We start from the raw sequence: 13,515 nt of genomic DNA on the forward strand, positions 1-13,515 counted from the left end.
ATATATAAAACATATTTCTCTGCCATACATACAAAACATTTCTCATTACCACCACTTTTTTGTTCTTTTAATGATGAGACCTATGGATAGTTGAATTGTACAATACTGGATAGCCACAAAGACACATTGGTTACTGTAGTCAAAGATATGCTACATCTAAAAGAAGATGGAGTGGAGGGGTGTGATCAGAGGTCTGCCAAATCATGGCTGACCTGAAGCTAAACAACATCATCACATACAGCAGCTAGCAATACCTCTTCACTTTAAAGCATATGTAAACGTATTGCTTTTTCTTTATTTTTATATTCCAGCAACTAAATGAACTGGTTGAAAGACATGTCACAGAAATTGATGCTTCCGGAAAAATCACTGCTCCACAGGTTTAAATATTTATGGAATTTTTGACATTGACATGGTTTTTAGTCTTTCTTTCTAAGTTTTGCAACTCTACATCTGATTTACATGTATTTACATAAGTTTTGAATATTTTTCATTCTTCACCAGCATTACATGTAGGTTAGGCTAAGGTTGCAGATCGCTGTCAAGACGATAGATCAACAGCACAAATACAAACAGAATGCGGTTGAGAAAATTAAGTAAAATGTATAGTTAACAAAAATAAAACATAAAATATAAATGCAGCAAAAAAAAGAAGCATTAAGCTAACAAATGTAATAAAATAATTTTAAAAAGTGGGGAAAAAAAGCAAAAAGAGAAAAGCTGGGGGACATGGGAACTTTACTTTATTAATGTTGCTTATGGCTACACTGATAAGTGGGGATTGTATAAGTAGCTAAGAAGGTTGGTAAATAGAACTACATTGTGTGTACTTGGAGTCAATAAGTGGGGCCCTGAACATGGTCGTTTTCCCTACCAGAAATAACACTCATATGTCATGCAAATTATATGCCAGCATTTTAAAGGAGATATGGCCATTTGGATAAAGTTACCCCTGGACACACAGTTTGCAAAAAGCATGGTAGTCATGGGTGGAGTGACCCAACTCGGTCTTGGCTAACCTGCGTCTAAACAACTACATTGGCAAGAATGTAATAATTTTGGTCAGCAGTCAAACAGCTTGATCCTTTAGCATTCTGACTGCTCTATCAAAAGCAATATTTATTCATAGTAAGGCGGCAAGCAGGCAGAAACGTTAGCACGCCAGGCGAAATGCTTAGCAGTATTTCGTCTCTTTTTACATTCTGAGTTCAAATTCTGCTGAGGATGACTTTGTCTTTCATCTTTTTGGATGAAATTAAGTACCAGTTGCATACTGGGGTCGATCTAATTGACTGGCCTCCTCCCCCAAAATTTCGGGCCTTGTGCCTAGAGTAGAAAAGAATATTTATTCACATATTCATAAAAGATAGCGAACTGGCAGAATCGTTAGCACGCCAGGCGAAATGCTTAGTGGTATTTCGTCTTCCGCTACATTCTGAGTTCAAATTCCACTGAGGTCAACTTTACCTTTCATCCATTCGGGGTCGACTTAATTCCTTTGTCTGTCCTTGTTTGTCCCTTCTATGTTTAGCCCCTTGTAGGCAATAAGGAAATAAGAATATTTATTTGCAGTGTTTTGAATTTATCAGGTATTATCTTGTAGTTTTGAGATTTTGATGATGTAACTGCATTTTTTTTTCACCTAGAATGACATTGTAGAGTAGGTGTGAGAGGCTGGATCTGGCTGGTTTGAGCATAAAGCAGGTAGAATATTTGGGTCAGATAAGGCTGGGTTTCAATACCAAAAAATTTAATCATCTGGTAATTACGGATCTTAACATAAATTGAACTCATGCAATTACAAGATCTGAAGGTGGTGGGGGGAAGTGGTGGTCTCATGTGATATAAAACAGACACACCCATCCAGACTGTGCCACCAAGCTGAATGATCTTGTAGTGGATCTTAGTTAGCTGCAGAAATTCTCATGTTCTGTGATGATGACAATGATGGGTAGGAGGATGGTGATGTTCATAATGGAACTAGGAATACTGATGGTGATGATGATGATGATGATGTTGGTGATAAGGCTTGTAATAACGAGTGTGTTTGCAGTGCCATCTTGACGCATGGGCACACTGGGCAATTTTCCCAGGGGCCCTACATGTTTAGGGGCTAATATCTGATCTGTATATGCTGTGGGTTGCTGTCAAAAAAAAAAAAACTATAGCATATAGGGTTCAGTGCAGTGATTTGGCCGGGCGGCGGAAGGGGAGGGGAGCCTATAATGCTGCTAAGATTGCCCTGGATGTTTGCTATATTGATTCTAGCATTGTGAATTGTGATTACAATGCAGGTGCTGATGATGATGGTGATGCTGACATGGTCGTTGCTGCTGCTGCTGCCCCCCTCTAGCTCAGCTAGAGGGGGTGGAAGGGATGGTCTATCCCTGGGTGGCTCTTTTATGAGGGCAGCACCACTTTTGGGTCTGCTGTAGACAGTACTTATTTTTGTTGGGGCCCAGGGGTGGCAAACTGAAGGCCCCCTACCCTGGGCGGAACACACTCTAGCTATGCTAATGTTGCTACCGTAACCGAAGGTGGGAACCACAAAGACGTTGACAGTAAGCTCTGTACAGTTACTGATTTTTTGCTTTTGTTGTTCCTGTTATTTAACCCCAGGTCAATTTCAGTCGAGGGTACCTAAGATCAAAGATGAATTCCAGCCATCACCATTCTGTATCACACGGCAGCATTCTTCAAAGTATCTTCTTTCTAAGCTAGAAGCATGGTATCTGAGATAATTTGGTTGCTATTTCTTGCAGTACAAACGACCACTTAGTGGCTCCTTCGTTGGCTTGTTCAGTTATTGAATTTTGTACGTGTATACATGTATATATATGTATATGCAAATATGTGTGTTTGTGCATGTGCATATGTATGTGTGTGTGAATTTGCATGTGTCATGTGATAAGTTAATAGTTTCTAATATTTTCATTTTTCCATATTTCAGTATCCGTTGGCAGAAACCAAAGATCCAATGGAAATGTTCTTCAACAGTAATCCTAAAACAGAAGAGTATACAGCCAAGGTTTGTAACAGGATTTCCCAAGATATTCTATGATAATCCTGTTCATGCAGAAATCCAATACAAACATAGTAACACTGTAAAATCTCAGTCTGTGTGTACGTGTGCATGTGTGTGCATGTGTGTATATGTATGTGTGCGCATGTTGTCTATGTATGTGTATCTATGTGCATGTGTGTATGTGTGTCTGTGTGTATGAGTCTATGTGTATCTATGTGTGTGTATGTGCTTGTGTGTGTGTATTTTACAGTGATGAGGTTTTTAGTCAGGTTGTGCTGTACAAAAGCTGCTACTTTCTTGTCAGAACAGTAGTAAGATCATCATCATCATCATCATCATCATCATCAGCATCATCACTATAGCCATTGCTGTCATCGTCATCGTTGCTGCTGCTGCTGTCACTAATGGTTACAACAGCAGCAGCAATGACAATGATAATGATGATAGTGGTGGTGGTGGTACTGATAATTATGATGACTTTGATAATGGTGATGGTTGTGGTTGTGGTGGTGGTGATTATGATGATCAAGAAGAGGGGGAAGAGCAGGAGGAGGAGAATGAGGAAGAGGAGAAGGGCGGAGAAGAGTGGGGGGGGTAGTGTTGATGGTGGTGATGTGCCTTGGTCTGAAAGAGCCTCAGAGACCACATTCTTTCTCTTGTGATCAAGAAGAAACGGTTGTCTTGGAGGAAGCAGATTCTATGAGAGATCCTCTCTATTGTTCTCATGGGGCAGCTAATCCTAAGAGGCCGGTGGGCAGGGAAGAAGGACACTGATTTCATTGCTTGATCTGTGCTTTATTTTATCAGCCCCGAAAGGATGAAAAACAAAGCTAATTTTGGCAGGAATAGTAATAAAAATAATGAATGATAATTGTTTTTAATTCGGTGAATGTCCTTAAGGTGGTAAGCTGGCAGAATTCTTAGCCCACGGGGCAAAATGCTAAGTGGCATTTCATTTGTCTTTATATTCTGAGTTCAAATTCCATCATGGTTAAATTTATCTTTCATACTTTCAGGGACATAAAATAAAGTGCTTGTTGGAGGAAGATGTAATCAATTTAAATCCCCCAAAATTTGCTGGTTTTGTGCCAAAATTTGGAATCATTTTAGGGAACGGCAAGAAAATTTGATTAGTGATGGGGTTAGGTGTTTAAATCAACTGGTACTTTATTTTATCAACCCTGAAAGGAATAAAAGGCTAAGTTGACCTAGGTGGGATTTGAACTCAGAATATAAAAAACCTGATGAAATTTCAGAAGGCACTTTTCCAGATACCCTAACACTTCTACCAAACTCTAATGACAGTATTTCACATGCCAGAGGTATTTTTATTTTTTTGTCATTTTAGTAGATGAGAAAGCTTAGTATCCATTAACTTTCTGCAGCAGCTCTGAAATAAGATTTACTTAAGAATGAAGGCTTGGTCTGAATGTTTACTGCAGAATTCAATGAAGAACTGAGGAATTGGCAGATTTATGAAAATATAGGATAAAATGCTTTGTGGTATTTGTTCTGGCCCATCACATTCTCAGTGTATTTTCTGGTATACAAGTCTATGTAGTATCTAGTGTAAACATGTAGTGTAAACATGTAGTGTAAACATTCAAGCATTGCTGTCATCGTCATCAAAATCATCATTGTTTAACGTCCACTTACCATGCTGGCATGGGTTGGACGATTTGACATGGAGCTGGCTAGCAGAGAGCTGTCCAGACTCTAGCTGTCTATTGAGGCATGGTTTCTATGGCTGGATGCCCCTCCGAGTGCCAACCACTTAACAGAGTATACTGGGTGCTTTTTACATGCCATTGGCATGGGTGCATTTACGCAGCACTGGCACGGGTACTTTTTAAGTGGCTCCGGCATCTGAAAGGACAAACCTGTACGTGTGGAAGACTGGAATTTTACTTAGCTTATGTCTTATTGTCATGATATTTCCAAATTGTTGTGTGGAAGTAGAACACCCTTATTTGGTTGGCTCCTAATGGACTGTGCCACAATATAAATGGACATGAGCAGAGAGTGTGAAGAGAGTCGGTGAGCTGTGTAAGCTGAGAGTTGCATATTGTCGATTGTAATTACAAGTATTGTGTATCTTGAGTAGAACAATTGTGAGAACGATATTTATTATCCCATTATATCATACGTCAAATGTGCAATACTACACAAATCCTGCTGTGTCTCACATGGAATGTTTGGTGCTCCTTGATAGTGACTTCAAAGTTTCAGCCTACTTAACTTTCATTGATAAAGTCTGATGAAGGCTAAGCAGGCCAAAACTTTGAAATCACTGTCAACATTATTCTCGTTAAAGAATAATAGGTATGTATTCTACAAAAAGTATTGAGTAACCCTTCAGCTATAATGGAAAACACTTGCCAAGGTACCGTGCAGTGGGACTGAACCTAAAACCATGTGGTTGTAAAGTGGGAAATCTTAACCACACTGTCATGCCTAAAACACTCTCTAAAAGACATTATATAAAAATCAAGTATGTGTAATATATGTAAAAGCATCCTGTCTACTCTGTATAGTGGTTGGCATTAGGAAGGGCATCCAGCTGTAAACACTATGCCAACACAGCCAGTGGAGCTTGGTGCAATCCTCTGGCTTGCCAGTCCCTGTCAAACTGCCCAGCCGATGCCAGCTTTGGAAGACAGACATTAAATGATGGTGATGATGACGATGACAATGATGATGACAATGGCAGTGGCAGCACTGGCAATGGTGATGATGATGATGACAATGATGACGACAATGATACAGTAGTTGTGTAGAGAGAGGAAATTGTATATTTTATGAACGTAACCAAAAGCAGATTTTGCATAAAGTAAGTGGAGCAGAAAGTTTTCTTATAATTGAAACTCTGTCAGTTTCTAGAACATAGAATGAAAAAAAAAAAAGAAAAGATTTTTAAAAATGGGATACAGGAAATAAGAGAAAATGATTTGTAATCAAACTGGTTGAAGCCATCATTTTTTTTTTTTCTTCCTTATTTTAGAATATCAGGGAAAATAATGCAAACTACAAGATATGAATCTTAAAGGCCAAGAAAGAGGATTAAAAGAAAATCTAAAACAAATGTTTTCTGGTAGATATCTGAATTGTATTGGATGATATCATACCTCCAAAAAGAATTATAATCCAAATATAAAAAGAAACAATTATGAGCATGTATAAAAGAATACGAGTGGAATAATTATTGGTTAATAATAATAATAATAATAGCAAATTACCAGAACCTAGTCATTGAATTACAGAGACTATGAAAAGTGCTGGTAAAATGTATCTCATTAGTTATAGGTGCTTTAGGAGCTAAAGATTTGAAATCGGCATAAAACAGTGTTATTAGGGACAGCTAGGATATTTAGAAGGGTTCTTGGCATCTAAGGTTATTTGTTGTACCTGTTGTTAGGAATTTTTCTTTTCCAACAGTCTAATCTGTTGTGTGTATATGAATAATAATAATAATAATAATAATAATAATAATGATAATAATAACTAATAATAATAATAATAATAACAATGGTTTCTCCCATCGAAGACAATGAATGAATATTCAGCTTTTGCTGAACGACCTGTACAAATGATTTGTTTATTGTGATCAGATGTTCGTGCTGCACATTAGCTCACTCTCTCCATCAAATCGATGTTGTCTGAACAGGTGCACTGTGTACTACTACATGTCAGGTATTGAAGTGTAGATGAAGTGTTTTGCTCAAGAACACAATGCAGACCCCAGTCTAGGAATTGAAACCATGGTCTCACAGTCAAACATCCTCACCACTAGGCCATGTGTCCTCATAATGATGATGATGATGATCATTGTTGTAAAGCGGTCTTTTGCCACTGTTGTATCTATCTTTTGATGATGGTTGTTTTGACAGATATTGTTATATTCAGAAGTCGTGGATAGAATGTTTCTATCTGGCACTGCATGACCCCCCCCCCCCCGGTCATACAAAGTTATTATCCACAACTATCAACACAGTCTACATGTATTCTTGACCTTCTGTACTTTCTTCTGTCGACCGGCTACTGGTCTGTTTATAATGGCTGGTTACTACCATTTTTTACCAGGAGGGGTGTAGTTTCCCTATACAACATCTCCCCTTTTAATTTTTTTTTTATTAACAACCAATTTCTTTTATTCACCCCACCTCCTGTTTTTTTTTTTTTTATATATACTCAATATCATTTCTTCTTAGGGTCTACTTTTAGAAATTCAGTGTTCTTCCTTTTCCTTGTACATGTGGTTTTGACTTCTTGTAATGATGTTGCACTGGTCTTACGTGGAAACACTCTTTCTGGTGAATTTCTTCCAAGTCATACCTTAATTTTAATATTCTGTCACACTCTTCTGACAGTTTCTGCAGTGACAAATCCAGTTTTGATAGAATATCCATTCGGATTTCTGCATCCTTTTTATCTGTTAATCCTTGTACAAACACATGAAAGAATCTGGGGTAAGCCTAAATTACCCATTTGTTCCCCTAAATTTCTCACATTCTTTGTTCACCCTGCCTGTGTAAGTAGTGAAGTTTTCATCTTCACTCTTTTATATGCTTGAACATTTCCATCTAGTATTAAACAGTGAGCTCTTTTCACTAAACACTTTGCACAAAATGTCAAATGTGTCGATGAAAATTTATGCTGGATGCTTTTTTTTGACAATATGAAGTTACTTCTTATTCAAACATTTGTTGAAATCTTTGAAAGGAAGCCTCAAAAGTTACTCCTTCTTCAGGTCATATTTGAATCCACTTATGGAATTTGATACATGGTCAGGTATTCTCCAGATTGATTATCAACTTCATTAGTTGTAATATTTGCTGCTGCAATCCTTGTTGTTGTTCTCGTTGTTCCTTGAGTTGTTGTTGTTGCTGGTTTTGCAACTCAACTATCCCAGCTAACAAGTCTTCCATATTTTATGATTTTCCTAAGTTTACACAACAATATATTTGTTTCTTTCTTTTTTGTTGAGATGTTTAATATTCCACGTGAATTAGTTTAAACTCTCTGTGTGAATATTTTTTCTTCCACTTTGCATAAATTTGTTTTCTCTCATTGCCACTGTTGTAAGGCAGTCTTTTGCCACTGTTGTAAGGCAGTCTTTTGCCACTGTTGTAAGGCAGTCTTTTGCCACTGTCGTATCTGTCTCTTGACGATGGTTGTTGCTCTGACAGATATTGTTATATTTTGAAGTCGTCAATAGAATGGTTCTGTTTGGCACTGTTCGGCCTGCACTCATGCAGTGTTATTATCCTCAAAAGGCTGGGTTGTTTTAACGTCCAATCAGCATCACAGTATAATTACTGTATTAGCACAGGCATGACTATCAGCACAGTCTACAAGTAATCTCGACCTTCTCTTCTCAACGTTCTACCATTGACCAGCTGTTAGCCTTTTTAAAATGGCTGGTTACTACCACTTTTTAACCGGAGGGGCGTACAGTTTCATTATACAACAACAACAACAACAATAATAATAATAATAATAATAATAATAATAATAATAATAATAATAATAATAATAATAATAATAGCAGCCCTAGAGCAAGCACTAAGAACAAACTACATAAAATACAGAATAGACAACACATCAGAAAGTGACAAGTGCAGAATCTGTGGACAAAACGGTGAAACCGTATGGCATATTACCAGCCAATGTACGCCACTAGCCCAGAAGGAGTATAAGAGATTCCACAACAATATAGCCAGGCTTGTCCATTGGACACTTTGCAGCAAGTATGGACTTGAAAGAGTGAAAAATTGGTAAGACCACAAACCTGAAGGCATTGTCAAAAATAGAAATGCAAAGATCCTATGGGATTTTATGATTCAGTGCGACCATGAGATAGAGAATAGGAAGCCGGACATAGTCTTAAATGAGAAAGAAAACAAACTATGCTGGATCATAGACATAGCATGCCCAGCTGACAACAAGGTATCCAGCTGCAGAAACCAAACCAAAACAGACAATTGGAGAGCTTGGTGCAGCTCTCCTCCTTGCCAACTCTTGTCAAATCGTCAATGCCATGCCAGCATGGAAAATGGATATTAAATGATGATGATGTTGATGATGAACTAAATTACTGTAATGATCACCAGCCAGGTGTTAAGGTGACCCTTTCTCCTTCCAGCAGTTACAGCCTGGATATTCTGTGGGATCAAGGATAATGGGGTTGAGAGGGTGTATATGGCTGCTCATGGCTATATAGGTACCTAAAACAATTAGGTAAACATGTTACATACTGCCAAGTCATATTGTATTCTCTGGCATACAAGCTGGATTTTTCAGACCAAAATTTACTGTCAACAATAAAAAAAAAAAAGAAAGTATACCTTTATATCATCTACCAACCAAGAACTCAGTATACAAGGAAGTGGAACAAAGATCACAAGGCATCTCATTCTGATGCTCTAACAATTCTGTAATCCATCACCCTGGACTAGCAATTTGATTTACAAGTCCTGAAACAGTTAAAGGACTTGTACAGCAAAATGACTTTGGATGACTTATACACCAAAGTGACTTTGGATGACTAAAAATTCCATGTGAAATGCAGCAGGGTTTGGAGAGATAATGGTGATGTTTGAATGTTTGCACTACAAGTCGATGCTTTATACTAAATTGATATGTATCAAGTGTGCTGAGAAATATGGTACTTGCCCATATAAGGATAATGGCGATATAGATTAATAATTATAATGTTGATGATGGGGAGGACGATGATACTGATGGTGAATTTTAAGATGACAATTCATTCCAATAAATATAATATCTTGAAATAAATTTTCTTCAATAACCTGTATAGAATTTTCTTGAAGTTAAAACTCAAGTGGAACTTCTGTGTATCTTAATATTTATTTTAGATTATATATTTAAATGGAGCTGCATTATGAAAATAAGGTGTTTTATAAGCATGAATTTTTAATGTTGTTTAAAAAGATTTTAAATATCATAGATATATGGTTTTGTAATTTTCTTATGATATAAAAGAAATTGCTGAAATCAATTTGAAGGACAGGATTTGAATGAAATAACTTTAATATAGAAGCTTGCCTTACTGGGAGTTAAATAACTGAAAGAAATGCAGAATCAATCATAAAAATACATTTAATATTTTACATGTAATGTGAAAGAACTTGCTCTATTCAGTTTTAACAACATTTCAAGGGAGCATCTTGAATCTCTCTGGGAGTTTAATAATCAAAAAGAGTGCAGATAGCATTAATGGGATAACATTTAATATTTTGCTTATAAAAAGAAATTGTTCAATTGAAATTTCTATTACAAAACTTCAATGATTTGTCAAGAATGTGGCAGATTTACTCATTGAGAATGAAATAATCAAAAGAATCACTGAAAGAATAGATATTCTTGCAAAATCTTATATAATGTAGCAGAAATTTACCCAATTCAGTTTTAATGACAAAAATTTCAATGAAACATGTTGGAATATTATAGCCTTTTGGTTTATTAGAAATGGAAACATCAAAAGAAATGCTGACGTGGAAATAAAATACATGGTACAGCATTTTATATTTCACTTATAATTTAAAAGAAATAACTCGTTTTAATTCTAGTGACAATTCATAAATGACTGAGGTTGATTTGGGAGTAAAAGCATCAAAAGTTGAAATTTATGAGATAACAAATTACAGATGTTTAATTAAAACAAAATTCAGTTTCATTGAGTCCATTTCAGTGAAATTTACTGAATATCACAGTTTTATCTACAGGTAATATGAAAAATGACAAAATGAAGGAAAACCCTGGCTTATGCAGCAAAATTATGTATGTCAGCTGACAAAATGTATTTTAGTTTGTTGTAAGATGCATTTTTCAGTTGCTTCAAGATATATCTCATGGAGACTCTGAGCTGTACCATCAGTGATGGTTCTGGAGTCTTGGGGTTTGGGATTATTCAACATCATACTCTCTCACCAAGTTGACTCTGTAGCAGCAAACCCTTGGTCTGCCCGTTTTATTCAAAGCCACTTGTGGCCTTTGTTGCAGCTCCAGTAATGGAATTTAAGGCTTTCCTCTTTGCTGCACCAGCACCTCAGTCTCAGACAGAATGCATTACAGGAAGAATGCCTTACAAACCCCTGGCATCCCACTTCAATTGCCTTGCAACATGCCTGCCAACCCTGATGTCTACATTGCTCTACCTCTACCTAGTATATAAAAAACAAAAACAAAATCAACAACAAAGAATACAAAGCAAAAACAAACCAGCTGTATGTTGAAGAATTATGTATGTGGGTTAACATAATGTATTTTAGTTATAATAATCATCATCATCATCATTTAACATCCGCTTTCCATGGTAGCATGGGTTGGACGAATTGACTGGGGACTGGCGAACCAGATGGCTAGCTGAAATTTCCTAATTCAGTTTTGGTTGAAAAATTTTAATATAGCTTTAAATAAAATAAATTAAAAAACTGGAGCCAAAATATCTGTACCAATAATCTCAAATCTCAGTCATAATCTGCAGTAATCATCTTTTTCATTTTCGTATAGTTATGTATTCCATTTGTAATAAGGAAATAGTAGAAGAGCAGGAGAGATACTTTATTACCTTTTTGTTTTGAATCCAGTTTTTGCCATCAAATGACCTTGTTTTCCATCACTTTAGGTTCAATAAAATAAATGCAGACATCCCCCATATTACTGAAGAGCTACATTCATAAAAATCTTACCATTACTTTGAGTTCCATTCTTCTTTGACGTATATACTCATTTAATGTGGACATCATTCATCCAACCCATGCTAGCATGGAAAGCGGACGTTAAACAATGATGATGATGATGATCAATGAGGAAAATATGCTATGCATTCTAGAGCCCAGCATTACAGCAAGATTTTCAGGAGTGTAACTAATGCAGATGACTATACTCACAATACGTTGATTTCTAGCAAAGGAATAACACTTTATACACTGAAGAGATGCTTATAGTTGATTATATCAATTTCCCAGTATGTGATTGGTACTTATTTTACTGTCTGCTGTACCCTACAAAAGACAAAAGTCATTACTAATGGAAGTGAGACTTGAACTTGGCCACAACTTCATTCTACAAGCTATTTGTCTTATGCTCTAATGTTTCTGCCAATCCACCACTCTAAATATCAATGTCAGAAATATCTACAATATATAAAACAGTATTGATTTTTAAAAGATGCTCAGAACGAAGATGAAAGGCTGTCATATAATTTACTATAAGTTTAGGTGTTCAAACATATCTTATTTTAGTTGCTGTCATGTTCATGGCTATGGAACTTAACCTTTGATGGTATGTACTACATAGCTTTAAAGGAGTATTACAGCTTAGTATAGGTCTACTTCTGTGAGAAGCAGTAATGACATATTTGTAATTGATTTATACCACTAGGTAGTCAACTAAACATCTAGGTTTGATCCCCAGATCTATTGCTTCAAATATCAAGTACTTCCATTTAGACAAGGACCATGCAGCACACTTCAACATGTAGGAGTTAATTGCTTATGATCTAGTGTTGCAGTCTGAGTATGTTTTATTCTCTCTACTGTGAAATCTACTTTTGTTTTCCTGTAGATAACATGTAAATGTTATCTAAATGTTATCAGTTGAGTGCCACAAGGATCCATCCTTTCACTCATTCTTTTCAACCTATACCTATACAGTCTTCTCAAGCTACCACAGAACCAAAGTACTATCTTATACAAACCTGATGTCACAATCTGACAGAAGAATTTGAACACTGATCTAAATTAAAAACCTCCACCAAAAATTCATGTTAATTTATGTTCGAAACACCACCTTTAAACTGACAAAATTTATTCTAATAAACGTTTTATTATTTTGTAAATTAATTAAAACAAATGCATTCTGATTTCAAGAGAAATGTGGTAATGAAAGAATTAATCAAATTCCTATTGATCTTCATCAGAATCTTCTAAATGTTGCAGTATTTCATTGGTAGTAAACAATTTGCACCTCTGTCTTTTTATTTGGAAGTGGTTGGGTGTGGCAAGTCTCTTGGTGGGTCAAAAGACAGAGTGGGGGTGGGGGTGGGGGTAATATGGAAAACAAGACCTAGAACAGAGCAAACTGTAAGAAAAACATTTATGAACTGCTCCATTCTGCACTGGTGACCTTTCCTTATTCGTATTGGCCAATCCAGTTTTGGATTGCTATATCTGGAATATGGCTTGAGCATTTAATCTGACCGTCTAGGAATGTGGCTGGAATCGGTTAAGATTAGATTACTTTATGCAAACTGCTTTAAGTAAATATGCTGACACTAGCTCAAACTTCCTTGCATCATCATCATCATCAGCTGCTGCTGCACCAGCACCACCATCACCAGCACCAGCACCAGCACCACCACCACTACCACCACTAGCAGCAGCATCACCACCACTACCACCACCACCACCACCACCACCATCACCACCATCACCATCATCATCATCATCAGCAGCAGCAGCAGCTGT

The 13,515-nt window shown here is 36.6% G+C and overlaps 1 protein-coding gene across 1 annotated transcript in view; it reads left to right on the forward strand.

The window, feature by feature from the left end:
* The window catches only part of LOC106867322 (cilia- and flagella-associated protein 65), a 720,747-nt gene that overhangs the window by 23,944 nt on the left and 683,288 nt on the right, over positions 1–13,515 (forward strand). The window contains exons 4-5 of the mRNA XM_052971190.1: positions 312–380; positions 2,951–3,028. Of these exons, the coding sequence (XP_052827150.1) occupies positions 312–380; positions 2,951–3,028 (147 nt within the window). The remainder of the gene's footprint in view (positions 1–311; positions 381–2,950; positions 3,029–13,515) is intronic.

Source organism: Octopus bimaculoides, chromosome 10 (genome assembly GCF_001194135.2).
Source record: "Octopus bimaculoides isolate UCB-OBI-ISO-001 chromosome 10, ASM119413v2, whole genome shotgun sequence".
Taxonomy (NCBI): Eukaryota; Metazoa; Mollusca; class Cephalopoda; order Octopoda; family Octopodidae; genus Octopus; species Octopus bimaculoides.